Below are 15,364 nucleotides of genomic sequence, written 5' to 3' on the forward strand. Positions count from 1 at the left end.
AATAATGGAGCCTCCAGCACCGACCTCCACCCCCAGAGCCGCACTCCACATAGAGAATAATGGAGCCTCCAGCACCTACCTCCACCCGCAGAGCCGCACTCCACATAGAGAATAATGGAGCCTCCAGCACCGACCTCCACCCGCAGAGCCGCACTCCACATAGAGAATAATGGAGCCTCCAGCACCTACCTCCAACTGCAATTTGCACTCCACATATGGCAGTTCTGTGCGCACAGGACCTGTGATGACCTCACATGAGGGGAGGAGTCAGGGGTCACATGGTCAGGGGCCTCAGTGTATGCAGGACTCTGCTGTGCTGGTTGTCATGGTGCTGGATGAGGGGAAGATTATGTGTGGGGTCAGGAGGGGTTTACAGTGTGGATGTAGCAGAGCCATGTGTGTACAAGGTGTACGGAGCGGAGCCGTGTGTGTACGAGGTGTACGGAGCGGAGCCGCCATGTGTGTATGAGGAGTATGGAGCGGAGCAGTGTGTGCTGAGAGGAGCCATGTGTGTATGAGGTGTATGGAGCGGAGCCACGTGTGTATGAGGAGTACGGAGCGGAGCCGCCATGTGTGTATGAGGTGTATGGAGCGGAGCAGTGTGTGTGCTGAGAGGAGCTGTGTGTGTATGAGGTGTATGAAGCGGAGCCACGTGTGTATATGAGTAGAGATGAGCAAACTTGTTCAGAAAACATTCGCCAATCTCAAATTCGGCAGAACGTAGCACATTCAGATTCATGTTCGCTTTCTTGAGTATTTTTATTTTTACTCTAAGTCGGCAAACTTCGGTCACAGTTCGGTAAATCATCGCGTTTCCACTAATACTTTTGTTATGACTTTGCCTAGGACAGTGCTGCTGTATGATGAGGGGACACGTTTGATGAGGGGAGTGGGTGTGGAGATATTAGAGGAGCGGCGCATGTGTTTTTCCCCTTATCTCAATGTGTGGAGATTCCGGCAGCCAATCAGTGCGCATATACCATCCACAACGTCCAGACTCAAGGGCTCGTGTCATTGGCTGCTGAAGTCACACGTCCCTCTCCAGATAAAGAGCGGACATGTTGTTTTAGCGCCATTTTGTCAGTGTAGCAGAGAGGCCGCTCCTGCTACAGGAAGGTCAGAACGTTATCTAGGCGGCTGATAGCTAGTTCAGATACATAGGATCCCGTGTGGCTGTGAAACCTTCCAGCAGATCAGTCGCTTTTGCTCAGTGTGTGACACCAGGGCACATTTCAGCATATAACTCTTGTGCTGCTAATATTGTGCGTGAGCCAGGAGGTCACATCAGAGAATCTGTTTTTTTTTTCCCCTTCTCTCTTGTGATTAGAGGGGACTAGGTGAATGGTGTTGTGAATTCTTTATTCCAGGGGGCCCAAATTTTTGAGTATTTGGGAAATCTATTGTGTCTTATGGCGTGGTTAAATTAGTAGACATTATGTGTAGCTATTCTTCTATGATGTCCTCTATTTTTGGAGGGTCTTTCCTTTTCCAATGGGATGCAATTAAGGCTACGTTCACACTAGCGTTGTGCGCCGCTGCGTCGGCGACGCAACGCACAACGCACGCAAAAACACAGCAAAACACATGCAAAAACGCTGCGTTTTGCGACGCATGCGTCGGTTTTTGCCGAAATTTGGACGCAAGAAAAATGCAACTTGTTGCGTTTTCTTGGTCCGACGCTATCGGCAAAAAAGACGCATGCGTCGCACATCGCAACAAAAAAAAACGCATGCGTCCCCCATGTTAAATATAGGGGCGCATGACGCATGCGTCGCCGCTGCGTCGCCCGACGCAAACTTGCATAACGCTAGTGTGAACGTTGCCTAAGTGATTTGTTTCCATTATTATATGTGAGACTATATAGATATTTTCTTTTGGTATATCATTTACCCCTATTGTTAGAATTGTTAATTGTAGAGAGAGTCTTATATCATTGTGTGTAATCTGTTGTATCGATTGTTCCACTTTTTTCCATGTTTCATTAACCCTGCTGTTTTGTTCGCATTTACTATACACTTGTAGTGTTCCGGGTCACTATGACCCGGCTTATTAAACCTTGATTTTAGACACTCTAACTCCATTTTTTTTATACTTTTTGCTTACTAGACTGTTTGTGAACATGTTTGGTAGTAAAAAAAAAAAAAGAAAAATGAACTAGAAATCTTTTTTTTTTTTTCTGAAAAAAAACAGATCAATGAGAAAAACGAAAATAGAAAACTACACATATTTTGTAATAAAAAAAAACTTTTGTAAGTAAACAATAATAATAAAGTCTGAGAAAAAAAAACAGCTTCAAAAACAATAAGAGCTTCTATACTACATCAAAGCATACTAGTGCTCAATATCCAGCAATCTATCATGCTAAGTGTAGAGCAGTGTATTACACAGTAATAACACTAATCACATGTAATAAAATAAAAGTATTCCTTTACAATATACAATCTATCAATAGAATTGATTAGTAAAAGCATAACAAGCAACATACCTGTAGAAAACAAAGATACTGCCTGGAACAGAGATATCCTGGAACAGAGGTATGTACACAGCTGCTCTCCAAAGAAACTGAAAGGTAACATGTCTGGGCTAGCATATGTTTACTGATAAGAGCAGAGAAGATAAGAACCCTTCTGAAAACAAGCAGATAAGCCAGGAAGACAGACTTACTTTACAAAAAAAATGTCTTAGCGCGTTCTGAGCAGTCCGTTCTGCGCATAATATACACGTGTAGTGCACACCTAGTGATCTCTCCGGATGCACTCTACATTTTAGAATAGACTGCGCACCAAAAATAATCAATATAAAGCCATTTTTATGGTGCGCAGATCTCAATGCATACCCCCGGTAGAGCGCGTGTACGACCCCATTGAAATAATTTAGGAAATAAATCAATTGATATATAATAGTAGATGCAATAAATAGACCCAACTGAGGTTATAACTCCTCTATTTCACTGAAAATATGGCCTCACAGCTGTAAAAAGCGATGTCGGGTCACTATGACCCAAACACAACAAGTGTAACTTTTTGCGTGTAGCAAAAAGTAAACGAAAAAAAAAAAAAAAAAATACTCATAGGTAGGTCCCCCCAAATGAGGAAAAGTCAAGGAGTCTCAAGTTTTAGAGACTTACAGAAAAAAATCTACAGGGCCGCAAAAAGTCTGTTCGGGTCACTATGACCCGAACAGAACATCAGGGTTAATCAAGGTACATTCCCAAAAGATAGGCTTGATGTCTCCTTTTTCCCCACATTCCCTCCAGCACAAAGGTGACTGATTGTGCTGTACTGGGGTAAAGTACCATCTTGTGATCAGTGAATAATAAGTTTCATGCAATGTAGCGAATGTATTGAATTTATATACTGTTTTAATAGATTTTTTCCATTGTTCTGAATCCTGAGTAAAGTTCAAATCTTTCTCCCAGTTTGACATGTTAGTTGTCTTTTTAAGATCAATGTCGCTATTATAAAGTTTATATATACTACATGTTTTCCATTTTATTTCATTCTTAGGTTGCTCGCTCAAAGTGATTATTGGTTTAGGTATGTGTAGTAGTTGTTTCTGGTTTTTTTGTTTATGTATCTTTTAATGTCCAAGTATTTTACGAACTCTATATCATCCAATTTATATTTTTCTTGTAGTATATAGAAAGGTAATAATTCTTTAGTTCCTTCTTAGGGCAGTCCCACACGTCCAGATAATTCCGGTACCGGAAAAATCGGTACCGGAATTATCCGCGTCCGTGTGCCCGTGCGTTTCTGTGGCACATCAGTGTGGCACATCAGTGCCCACTGGGTACCACACGCACCGTGCAGGAGACAGCGCTAAAGTTTAGCGCTGTCCCCTGCATCGTGCTGAAGCCCCATTCATATCTTCCCTGCAGCAGCGTTTGCTGTAGAGAAGATATGAATAATCGTGTGTAAAATCAAGATCCAGGTCCCCACCCCCCTCCCACCCCCTGTGCTCTTCTTAAAATACTCACCTGGCTCCCTCGCTGGCGCCTGCTTCCTGTCCTGGCCGCACCTTCTACTGTATGAGCGATCACGTGGGGCCGCTCATTTACAGTAATGAATATGCGGCTCCACCCCTATGGGGACATGGATCTTGATTTTACACACGATTATTAATATCTTCTCTACAGCAAACACTGCTGCAGGGAAGATATGAATGGCGGCTTCAGCACCAGTGGGGGGAACAGCGCTTAATGTAGCGCTGTCTCCTGCACGGCACACGGACTGCACACGGACAATATTCGTGTGCGGTACGTGTTTTACACGGACCCATTGACTTTAATGGGTCCGTGTAATCCGTGCGCTCCCACGAACACTGACATGTCTCCGTGTTTGGCACACGGAGACACGGTCCGCAAAAAATCAATGACATCTGCACAGATGCATTGATTTGAATGTGTCTACGTGTGTCAGTGGCTCCGGTACGTGAGGAAACTGTCACCTCAAGTACCGGAGCCACTGACGTGTGAAACCGGCCTTAATATGTGTCCTCTAAGTGACTGACACCTTTTTTTCCCATTCATCTAATGTTACATATGGTAATGCCAATTTCAGAATCCTTATTGTAACATAGTAACATAGTTAGTAATGCCGAAAAAAGACATTTGTCCATCCAGTTCAGCCTATATTCCATCATAATAAATCCCCAGATCTACGTCCTTCTACAGAACCTAATAATTGTATGATACAATATTGTTCTGCTCCAGGAAGACATCCAGGCCTCTCTTGAACCCCTCGACTGAGTTCGCCATCACCACCTCCTCAGGCAAGCAATTCCAGATTCTCACTGCCCTAACAGTAAAGAATCCTCTTCTATGTTGGTGGAAAAACCTTCTCTCCTCCAGACGCAAAGAATGCCCCCTTGTGCCCGTCACCTTCCTTGGTATAAACAGATCCTCAGCGAGATATTTGTATTGTCCCCTTATATACTTATACATGGTTATTAGATCGCCCCTCAGTCGTCTTTTTTCTAGACTAAATAATCCTAATTTCGCTAATCTATCTGGGTATTGTAGTTCTCCCATCCCCTTTATTAATTTTGTTGCCCTCCTTTGTACTCTCTCTAGTTCCATTATATCCTTCCTGAGCACCGGTGCCCAAAACTGGACACAGTACTCCATGTGCGGTCTAACTAGGGATTTGTACAGAGGCAGTATAATGCTCTCATCATGTGTATCCAGACCTCTTTTAATGCACCCCAAGATCCTGTTTGCCTTGGCAGCTGCTGCCTGGCACTGGCTGCTCCAGGTAAGTTTATCATTAACTAGGATCCCCAAGTCCTTCTCCCTGTCAGATTTACCCAGTGGTTTCCCATTCAGTGTGTAATGGTGATATTGATTCCTTCTTCCCATGTGTATAACCTTACATTTATCATTGTTAAACCTCATCTGCCACCTTTCAGCCCAAGTTTCCAACTTATCCAGATCCATCTGTAGCAGAATACTATCTTCTCTTGTATTAACTGCTTTACATAGTTTTGTATCATCTGCAAATATCGATATTTTACTGTATAAACCTTCTACCAGATCATTAATGAATATGTTGAAGAGAACAGGTCCCAATACTGACCCCTGCGGTACCCCACTGGTCACAGCAACCCAGTTAGAGACTATACCATTTATAACCACCCTTTGCTTTCTATCACTAAGCCAGTTACTAACCCATTTACACACATTTTCCCCCAGACCAAGCATTCTCATGTTGTGTACCAACCTCTTGTGCTGCACGGTATCAAACGCTTTGGAAAAATCGAGATATACCACGTCCAATGACTCACCGTGGTCCAGCCTATAGCTTACCTCTTCATAAAAACTGATTAGATTGGTTTGACAGGAGCGATTTCTCATAAACCCATGCTGATATGGAGTTAAACAGTTATTCTCATTGAGATAATCCAGAATAACATCCCTCAGAAACCCTTCAAATATTTTACCAACAATAGAGGTTAGACTTACTGGCCTATAATTTCCAGGTTGACTTTTAGAGCCCTTTTTAAATATTGGCACCACATTTGCTATGCGCCAGTCCTTCGGAACAGACCCTGTCGCTATAGATTCCCTAAAAATAAGAAATAATGGTTTATCTATTACATTACTTAGTTCTCTTAGTACTCGTGGGTGTATGCCATCCGGACCCGGAGATTTATCTATTTTAATCTTATTTAGCCGGTTCCGCACCTCTTCTTGGGTTAGATTGGTGACCCTTAATATAGGGTTTTCATTGTTTCTTGGGATTTCACCTAGCATTTCATTTTCCACCGTGAATACCGTGGAGAAGAAGGTGTTTAATATGTTAGCTTTTTCCTCGTCATCTACAACCATTCTTTCCTCACTATTTTTTAAGGGGCCTACATTTTCAGTTTTTATTCTTTTACTATTGATATAGTTGAAGAACAGTTTGGGATTAGTTTTACTCTCCTTAGCAATGTGCTTCTCTTTTTCCTTTTTGGCAGCTTTAATTAGTTTTTTAGATAAAGTATTTTTCTCCCTATAGTTTTTTAGAGCTTCAATGGTGCCATCCTGCTTTAGTAATGCAAATGCTTTCTTTTTACTGTTAATTGCCTGTCTTACTTCTTTGTTTAGCCACATTGGGTTTTTCCTATTTCTAGTCCTTTTATTCCCACAAGGTATAAACCGCTTACACTGCCTATTCAGGATGTTCTTAAACATTACCCATTTATTATCTGTATTCTTATTTCTGAGGATATTGTCCCAGTCTACCAGATTAAGGGCATCTCTAAGCTGGTCAAACTTTGCCTTCCTAAAGTTCAGTGTTTTTGTGACTCCCTGACAAGTCCCCCTAGTGAAAGACAGGTGAAACTGTACAATATTGTGGTCGCTATTTCCTAGATGCCCAACTACCTGCAGATTTGTTATTCTGTCTGGTCTATTAGATAGTATTAGTAGTAGTGCTGCTCCTCTGGTTGGATTCTGCACCAATGGTGAAAGATAATTTTTCTTGGTTATTAGCAGAAACCTGTTGCCTTTATGGGTTTCACAGGTTTCTGTTTCCCAGTTAATATCCAGGTAGTTAAAGTCCCCCATAACCAGGACCTCATTATGGGTTGCAGCTTCATCTATCTGCTTTAGAAGTAGACTTTCCATGGTTTCTGTTATATTTGGGGGTTTGTAACAGACCCCAATGAGAATTTTGTTACCATTTTTCCCTCCATGAATTTCGACCCATATGGACTCGACATCCTCATTTCCTTCACTAATATCCTCCCTTAAAGTGGACTTTAGACAAGACTTTACATAGAGACAAACCCCTCCTCCTCTCCGATTTTTACGATCCTTTCTAAACAGACTGTAACCCTGTAAGTTAACTGCCCAGTCATAGCTTTCATCTAACCATGTCTTGGTTATTCCCACTATGTCAAAGTTACCTGTAGATATTTCTGCTTCTAGTTCTTCCATCTTGTTTGTCAGGCTTCTGGCGTTTGTGAGCATGCAGTTTAGAGGATTTTATTTTGTTCCAATCTCCTCGCTGTGGATTGTTTTAGAAATGTTCTTACCTCCCTTCTGAGTATGTTTTCCTGGGTCTTCTTTGTTCAAGTCTAATGTTTTTTTTGGAATATTTTTTATTTCATCCTGGATGTGATGATCTACTAGTTATTTGTTTAGTAGTAGTAATGATTTAATTGAAGCTTGTAGCGTTGGAAATTGTGGCAATTGAAGCGATGAATCTAAGATATGGGCTAAAATTAGAGATTTTAATGATTTGTTATTGTTGAACACTTTTTCAAGTAATACCCTCCTGTGTTATCATTACTGTTGATCCATTTTTTACTTTGATTAATTTGGTTAGGTAGTAGTTTGTGATATTTGTACACTTAAGCCTCCATTTTTTATTTTTTTTTGCAGTGTGGCGTTAGCATCCCTTTGTCTTTTACCGCTCCAAATAAATCCTGGAACTTTAACTTTTTTCACAAAAAATTTACTTCAGCTCCAATTTGTTTTATTTTACCAAGAGTAACAGGAGAAATTGGACCCCAAAAGTTGTTGTAAAATTTGTCCTGAGTACGCTGATACCCCATATGTGGGGTTAAACCACTGTTTGGGGGCATGGTAGAGCTCGGAAGGGAAGGAGCGCCATTTCACTTTTCAATGCAAAATTGACTGGAATTGAGATGGGACGCCATGTCGCGTTTGGAGAGCCCCTGATGTGCCTAACCATTGAAACCCCCCACAAGTGACACCATTTTGGAAAGTAGACCCCCTAAGGAACTTATCTAGATGTGTGGTGAGCACTTTGACCCACCAAGTGCTTCACAGAGGTTTATAATGTAGAGCCGTAAAAATAAAAAATCATATTTTTTGACAAAAATGATCTTTTCGCCCCCAATTTTTTATTTTCCCAAGGGTAACAGAATAAACTGCACCCCAAAAGTTGTTGTGCTATTTGTCCTGAGTACGCTGATATGCCATATGTGGGGTAAACCACTGTTTGGGCTCATGGCTCGGAAGAGAAGGAGCACTGTTTTACTTTTTCAATGCAGAATTGGCTGGAATTGAGATCGGACGCCATGTCGCGTTTGGAGAGCCCCTGATGTGCCTACACAGTGGAAACCCCCCAATTCTAACTGAAACCCTAATCCAAACACACCCCTAACCCTAATCCCAACCATAACCCTAACCACACCCCTAACCCTAATCCCAACCCTAATCCCAACCGTAAATGTAATCCAAACCCTAACTTTAGCCCCAACCCTAGCCCTAACTTTAGCTCCAACCCTAACTTTAGCCTCAACCCTAACTTTAGCCCCAACCCTAACTTTAGCCCCAACCCTAACCCTAACTATAGCCCCAACCCTAACCCTAACTTTAGCCCCAACCCTAACCCTAACTTAGCCCCAACCCTAACTGTAGCTCTAACCCTAACTTTAGCCCCAACCCTAACCCTAATTTAAGCTCCAACCCTAACTCCAACCCTAACACTAACCCCAACGCTAACTGTAGCCCTAATTCTAACTTTTGCCCCAACCCTAATCCTAACCCTAATGGGAAAATGGAAATAAATACATTTTTTAAATTTTATTATTTTTCCCTAACTAAGGGGGTGATGATGGGGGTTTTTGATTTACTTTTATAGCGGGTTTTTTAGCGGATTTTTATGATTGGCAGCTGTTACACACTAAAAGATGCTTTTTATTGCAAAAAATAGTTTTTGCATCTCCACATTTTGAGAGCTATAATTTTTCTATATTTTAGTCCACACAAACATGTGAAGTCTTGTTTTTTTGTGGGACAAGTTGACGTTTTTATTGGTACCATTTTCGGGCACGTGACATTTTTTTATCGCTTTTTATTCCGATTTTTGTGAGGTAGAATGAACAAAAACCATCAATTAATGAAATTCCTTTGGGTTGGGCGCTTATACCGTTCCACTTTTGGTAAAATTCATAAAGCAGTTTTATTCTTCAGGTCAGAACGATTACAGCGATACCTCATTTATATCATATTTTTATGTTTTGGCGCTTTTATGTGATAAAAACTATTTTATATAAAAAATAATTATTTTTGCATCGCTTTATTCTGAGGACTATAACGTTTTTATTTTTTTTTGCTGATGATGCTGTATGGCGGCTCGTTTTTTTGCGGGACAAGATGACGTTTTCAGCGGTACCATGTTTATTTATATGTCTTTTTGATCGCGTGTTATTCCACTTTTTGTTTGGAAGTATGATAATAAAGCGTCGTTTTTTGCTTTTTTTTTATATAGTGTTCACTGAAGGGGTTAACTAGTGGGACAGTTTTATAGGTCTGGTCGTTACTGATGCAGCGATACTAAATATGTGTACTTCTATTTTTTTTTTTTTTATTTAGATAAAAAAATGTATTTATTTTATATATGTATTATATATATATATATATATATATATATATATATATATTTTCCCTTTATTTAGGAATTATTTTTTTTTTTACACATAAATATATATAAATATTTTTTTTGCTTTTTTAATTTGCACCAGGGGGCATCACAGTAAAGTGACAGATCGCTGATCTGACACTTTGCAGTGCACTGTGTCAGATCAGCGATCTGACAGGCACTGCAGGGAGGCTTCCCGACACCTGCACTGAGCAGGCGCTTGAAAGCCACCTCCCTGCAGGACCCGGAAGGCCCCCAGCGGCCATTTTTGATCCGGGCCTGCAGGTAGGAGGAGGTAGGAGACCCTCGGAGCAACGCGATCACATCGCGTTGCTCCAAGGGTCTCAGGGAAGCCCGCAGGGAGCTTCCTCCCTGCGCGATGCTTCCCTGTGCCGCCGGAATGCTGCAATCATCTTTGATCGCAGTGTGCCGGGGGTTAATGTGCCAGGAGCAGTCCGTGACCGCTCCTGGCACATAGTGCCGAATGTCAGCTGCGATAGCTGACACCGGGCGGAAATCAGCCGCGCTCCCCCCGTGAGCGCGGGCGATCGCCTATGACGTACTATCCCGTCACTGGGAATTAAGTCCCAGGTCACCTCGACGGGATAGTACATCATATGGGATTAACCCTAACCCTAACCCTAATCCCAACCCTAATCCCAACCGTAAATGTAATCCAAACCCTAACTTTAGCCCCAACCCTAGCCCTAACTTTAGCTCCAACCCTAACTTTAGCCTCAACCCTAACTTTAGCCCCAACCCTAACTTTAGCCCCAACCCTAACCCTAACTATAGCCCCAACCCTAACCCTAACTTTAGCCCCAACCCTAACCCTAACTTAGCCCCAACCCTAACTGTAGCTCTAACCCTAACTTTAGCCCCAACCCTAACCCTAATTTAAGCTCCAACCCTAACTCCAACCCTAACACTAACCCCAACGCTAACTGTAGCCCTAATTCTAACTTTTGCCCCAACCCTAATCCTAACCCTAATGGGAAAATGGAAATAAATACATTTTTTAAATTTTATTATTTTTCCCTAACTAAGGGGGTGATGATGGGGGTTTTTGATTTACTTTTATAGCGGGTTTTTTAGCGGATTTTTATGATTGGCAGCTGTTACACACTAAAAGATGCTTTTTATTGCAAAAAATAGTTTTTGCATCTCCACATTTTGAGAGCTATAATTTTTCTATATTTTAGTCCACACAAACATGTGAAGTCTTGTTTTTTTGTGGGACAAGTTGACGTTTTTATTGGTACCATTTTCGGGCACGTGACATTTTTTTATCGCTTTTTATTCCGATTTTTGTGAGGTAGAATGAACAAAAACCATCAATTAATGAAATTCCTTTGGGTTGGGCGCTTATACCGTTCCACTTTTGGTAAAATTGATAAAGCAGTTTTATTCTTCAGGTCAGAACGATTACAGCGATACCTCATTTATATCATATTTTTATGTTTTGGCGCTTTTATGTGATAAAAACTATTTTATATAAAAAATAATTATTTTTGCATCGCTTTATTCTGAGGACTATAACGTTTTTATTTTTTTTTGCTGATGATGCTGTATGGCGGCTCGTTTTTTTGCGGGACAAGATGACGTTTTCAGCGGTACCATGTTTATTTATATGTCTTTTTGATCGCGTGTTATTCCACTTTTTGTTTGGAAGTATGATAATAAAGCGTCGTTTTTTGCTTTTTTTTTATATAGTGTTCACTGAAGGGGTTAACTAGTGGGACAGTTTTATAGGTCTGGTCGTTACTGATGCAGCGATACTAAATATGTGTACTTCTATTGTTTTTTTTTTTTATTTAGATAAAAAAATGTATTTATTTTATATATGTATTATATATATATATATATATATATATATATATATATATATATATATATATTTTCCCTTTATTTAGGAATTATTTTTTTTTTACACATAAATATATATAAATATTTTTTTTGCTTTTTTAATTTGCACCAGGGGGCATCACAGTAAAATGACAGATCGCTGATCTGACACTTTGCAGTGCACTGTGTCAGATCAGCGATCTGACAGGCACTGCAGGGAGGCTTCCCGACACCTGCACTGAGCAGGCGCTTGAAAGCCACCTCCCTGCAGGACCCGGAAGGCCCCCAGCGGCCATTTTTGATCCGGGCCTGCAGGTAGGAGGAGGTAGGAGACCCTCGGAGCAACGCGATCACATCGCGTTGCTCCAAGGGTCTCAGGGAAGCCCGCAGGGAGCTTCCTCCCTGCGCGATGCTTCCCTGTGCCGCCGGAATGCTGCAATCATCTTTGATCGCAGTGTGCCGGGGGTTAATGTGCCAGGAGCAGTCCGTGACCGCTCCTGGCACATAGTGCCGAATGTCAGCTGCGATAGCTGACACCGGGCGGAAATCAGCCGCGCTCCCCCCATGAGCGCGGGCGATCGCCTATGACGTACTATCCCGTCACTGGGAATTAAGTCCCAGGTCACCTCGACGGGATAGTACATCATATGGGATTAAGGGGTTCAATTCTTTCTTAATATTATCCTTTTGTTCCTCATCCAAACATAAGTCCAAAATTTGTGATTTGTTCTGGTTGATTTTATGAAATAAGAATTGGAAATTTCATCTATTGTTTTGGTTATCTCTCTAAGTGATTCTAAAAGATTAGTTATGGTGAGACTTACATTTTCTGCAAATAGACTTATTTTGTAGTTTCTGACTTTTGTTGAAATACCTTTAATTAGTAGATTTATTCTGCAAATGTTTCCATTACTATTGCAAATAATATGGGGGAGAGAGGGCAACCTTGTCTCGTTCCATTGGTGATGTTAGAGATTTCCGAAGCATAGTTATTTGTTATTACTTTAGCTGAGGGATTTTTATACAGTGCCATTATTCCATTCATGATGGGACCACTAAAGCCAAATTTTTCAAGGGTGGAAGTGAGAAATCCCCAGTGAGTCCTATCAAATGCCTTCTCTGCATCTAGAAGGCATTTGTTCAACCTCTACTAATGAGGTTGATAATAATAGACCTATAATTTCTTTTCCCAAATAGATTTGTAGCCTCTTAAAACATCAACAGATGTATAATCATTTAACTATATATATCATATTAACTATATAAATACAAAAGAAGCAATAGAATAATCTGTATATATCAAAAAGTAATACAATTTATTAATTATATCAGGTAATAGACAGAATCACATTTAACATTATACATGTGAGATGCACAAAGGACAATCTGAGACAAAAAAAGCCACAACAGCCGGGCTACATAAGGGCAACCACTGAGCCATGAGTACTAAGGATAACAAGTATGAACATCCTTGGTATGAGGATATATATATATCTGTAATGGGACATATAGATAGCCATGAATATATTTAAGATTTTAAGTTATGTAACAGGTCTAAGAGAGTGACTGAACCGAAGGACAATAGTTTGTTATACAATACTATTAAGAGAAAAAGTCATTAATATTTTTAAACCATTGCCCAGGTTCAATCACCAGCCTGTGTTTACACAGTGGCAAAACATGCTATCAAATGCGTTCATCTAGTACCTGTGGCCATAGCTGGAAAAGGTGGATATCCCTTGCTGCCGCGCTGTTGGGCACCTCGACGCGCGTTTTGCCAAAAGGACATCAACAGGAGGCGTGCTTAACACAAAATAAGGAGTTCCCTATATAGTGCAAATAATTAGAACAAGTGAAGGACCGGTGTGTAACTTTACAAAGTGATAGAGCTAAAAGCGGGCAGTACCGATGTACTTCAGCGTGCATCACGTTAGCTGGCATAATGATTTTATAATCCAAGGACCTTCCAAGGGCTTTACTAATAGAAGGCTCTAATAGAAACATGTGATCAAGTTACATGAACAATTTAAATAATGGTAAGCGTACCCGCAAGGACCTTTGAAGTTTTAACCAATGAAACTGCTCGATGTGGTCACATGTGACTGTTTCTATAAGGTCATGCAGGACTGCACCAATCGGCGCACCGGACTGTGATGCCTCACTCACAGGCAGCCGACCCAAGCAGCCAGCACTGCATGCAACCGGAGGGAGGAACAATGTCATTCCCCCCGGTTACTGTAGTAACCGGACGCCAAGCCAAACGCCAGACCAAAGCAGTGCACATGTACGTGCGTCTGGATGTACCCGAAAATCTAAAACAACCCTGAGCTGTAATAAATATATCAAAAATATACGAGCATCAAATAGCTTCAATAAATATATCAAAGTTATACAAACATCAATTGTCAAAACTGGAATATAGAAATTAACAAGCATAATGATTATAAGATAACAGGTATCAAGACTCCAAAATAGTTCTAATATTGTATATAATTGTAAAAACACGAATAATAAAGAAAAACAAGATGATAATAACAATTCTCCTCTTTTTCTTTTTCATATGGTTCTTATTGGTGCAGCCCAGAAGTACACAGCAAGACAGAGCACCAACCGGACCTTCACAACGCCAGACACCGACACAAACATCACCAAGGTAAAAGGAAATCTTTTGATAGTGGGAAAAGATGGAATGACCCCAAATCTGAAAAGCTAGTTAAAAAGTATCAATTAGTACATATAATTTACAATATAAAAAACAAAAAATAGGGAACCAGTTAAAATAACGCTTTATTAGACGCTTAAAGAAAAGACTTGAAGCTAACATATTCATTAAGGCCAGAGGGAGCCACTGTATTCAATGTTACCATCCATTTTGCTTCCAACTGTAAAAGCTTACGTTTGATATCACCACCCCTTCTGCCCCTATAAGCTCGATCGATTCCACAAACTCGCAAGCCTTTAGGGTTGCAGTCATGTGATTCATAGCAGTGTCTAGGAATACTCTTTAAATTTTCAAAGTCTGTCTCAGTTTTTTTTAGCACTTAGGATGTCTCTTATATGTTCTTGTATACGTACTTTTAGGGTTCTGGTAGTCATTCCTATGTAGATCAGACCACACGGGAATGTAAGATGATATATAACTGATTCTGTGAGGCATGAGATATGCTGAACAATCCTAAAAGATTTATCGCCTTTGGTATTTACAAATTGGGTAGTTTTAGGAATGTATTTGCAGATTGAACATGTGCCAAAAGCGTATGAACCCCATGGCGGATCTCTACTTCCAAATAGAAATTGACTATTTTTTGGCACAACATAGTGACTTTGAGTTAAAATGTCACCTAAATTACGGGATCTTCTCCACATAATTGAGGGTGTACGTGTGAGATGGTATCTAAGGTCCTTATCCGTTAGAAGGATAGGCCAATTTTTTGTCAATATCTCTTTCATCTGTTTACAATTTGAGTTGAAAGTAGAGATAAAATGGGGTTTCATCTCATTATTACCACAATTTCGTTTATCTGACTTATAGGTCAAAAGAGATGGCCTATTAGTGTTAATGGCTCTAGAATAGCCTTTCTTAATATCTCTTGGTTTGTAGCCACGCTCTATGAATCTATTTGAAAGGCTTTTGGCTTGTTGAT

The 15,364-nt window shown here is 40.6% G+C and overlaps 1 protein-coding gene across 1 annotated transcript in view; it reads right to left on the reverse strand.

The window, feature by feature from the left end:
- Positions 1-15,364, reverse strand: part of LOC138666484 (zinc finger protein 850-like) — a 96,862-nt gene that overhangs the window by 37,003 nt on the left and 44,495 nt on the right. The window contains exon 9 of the mRNA XM_069754702.1: positions 190-249. Within this exon, the coding sequence (XP_069610803.1) occupies positions 190-249 (60 nt within the window). The remainder of the gene's footprint in view (positions 1-189; positions 250-15,364) is intronic.

Source organism: Ranitomeya imitator, chromosome 2 (assembly GCF_032444005.1).
Source record: "Ranitomeya imitator isolate aRanImi1 chromosome 2, aRanImi1.pri, whole genome shotgun sequence".
Classification (NCBI taxonomy): Eukaryota; Metazoa; Chordata; class Amphibia; order Anura; family Dendrobatidae; genus Ranitomeya; species Ranitomeya imitator.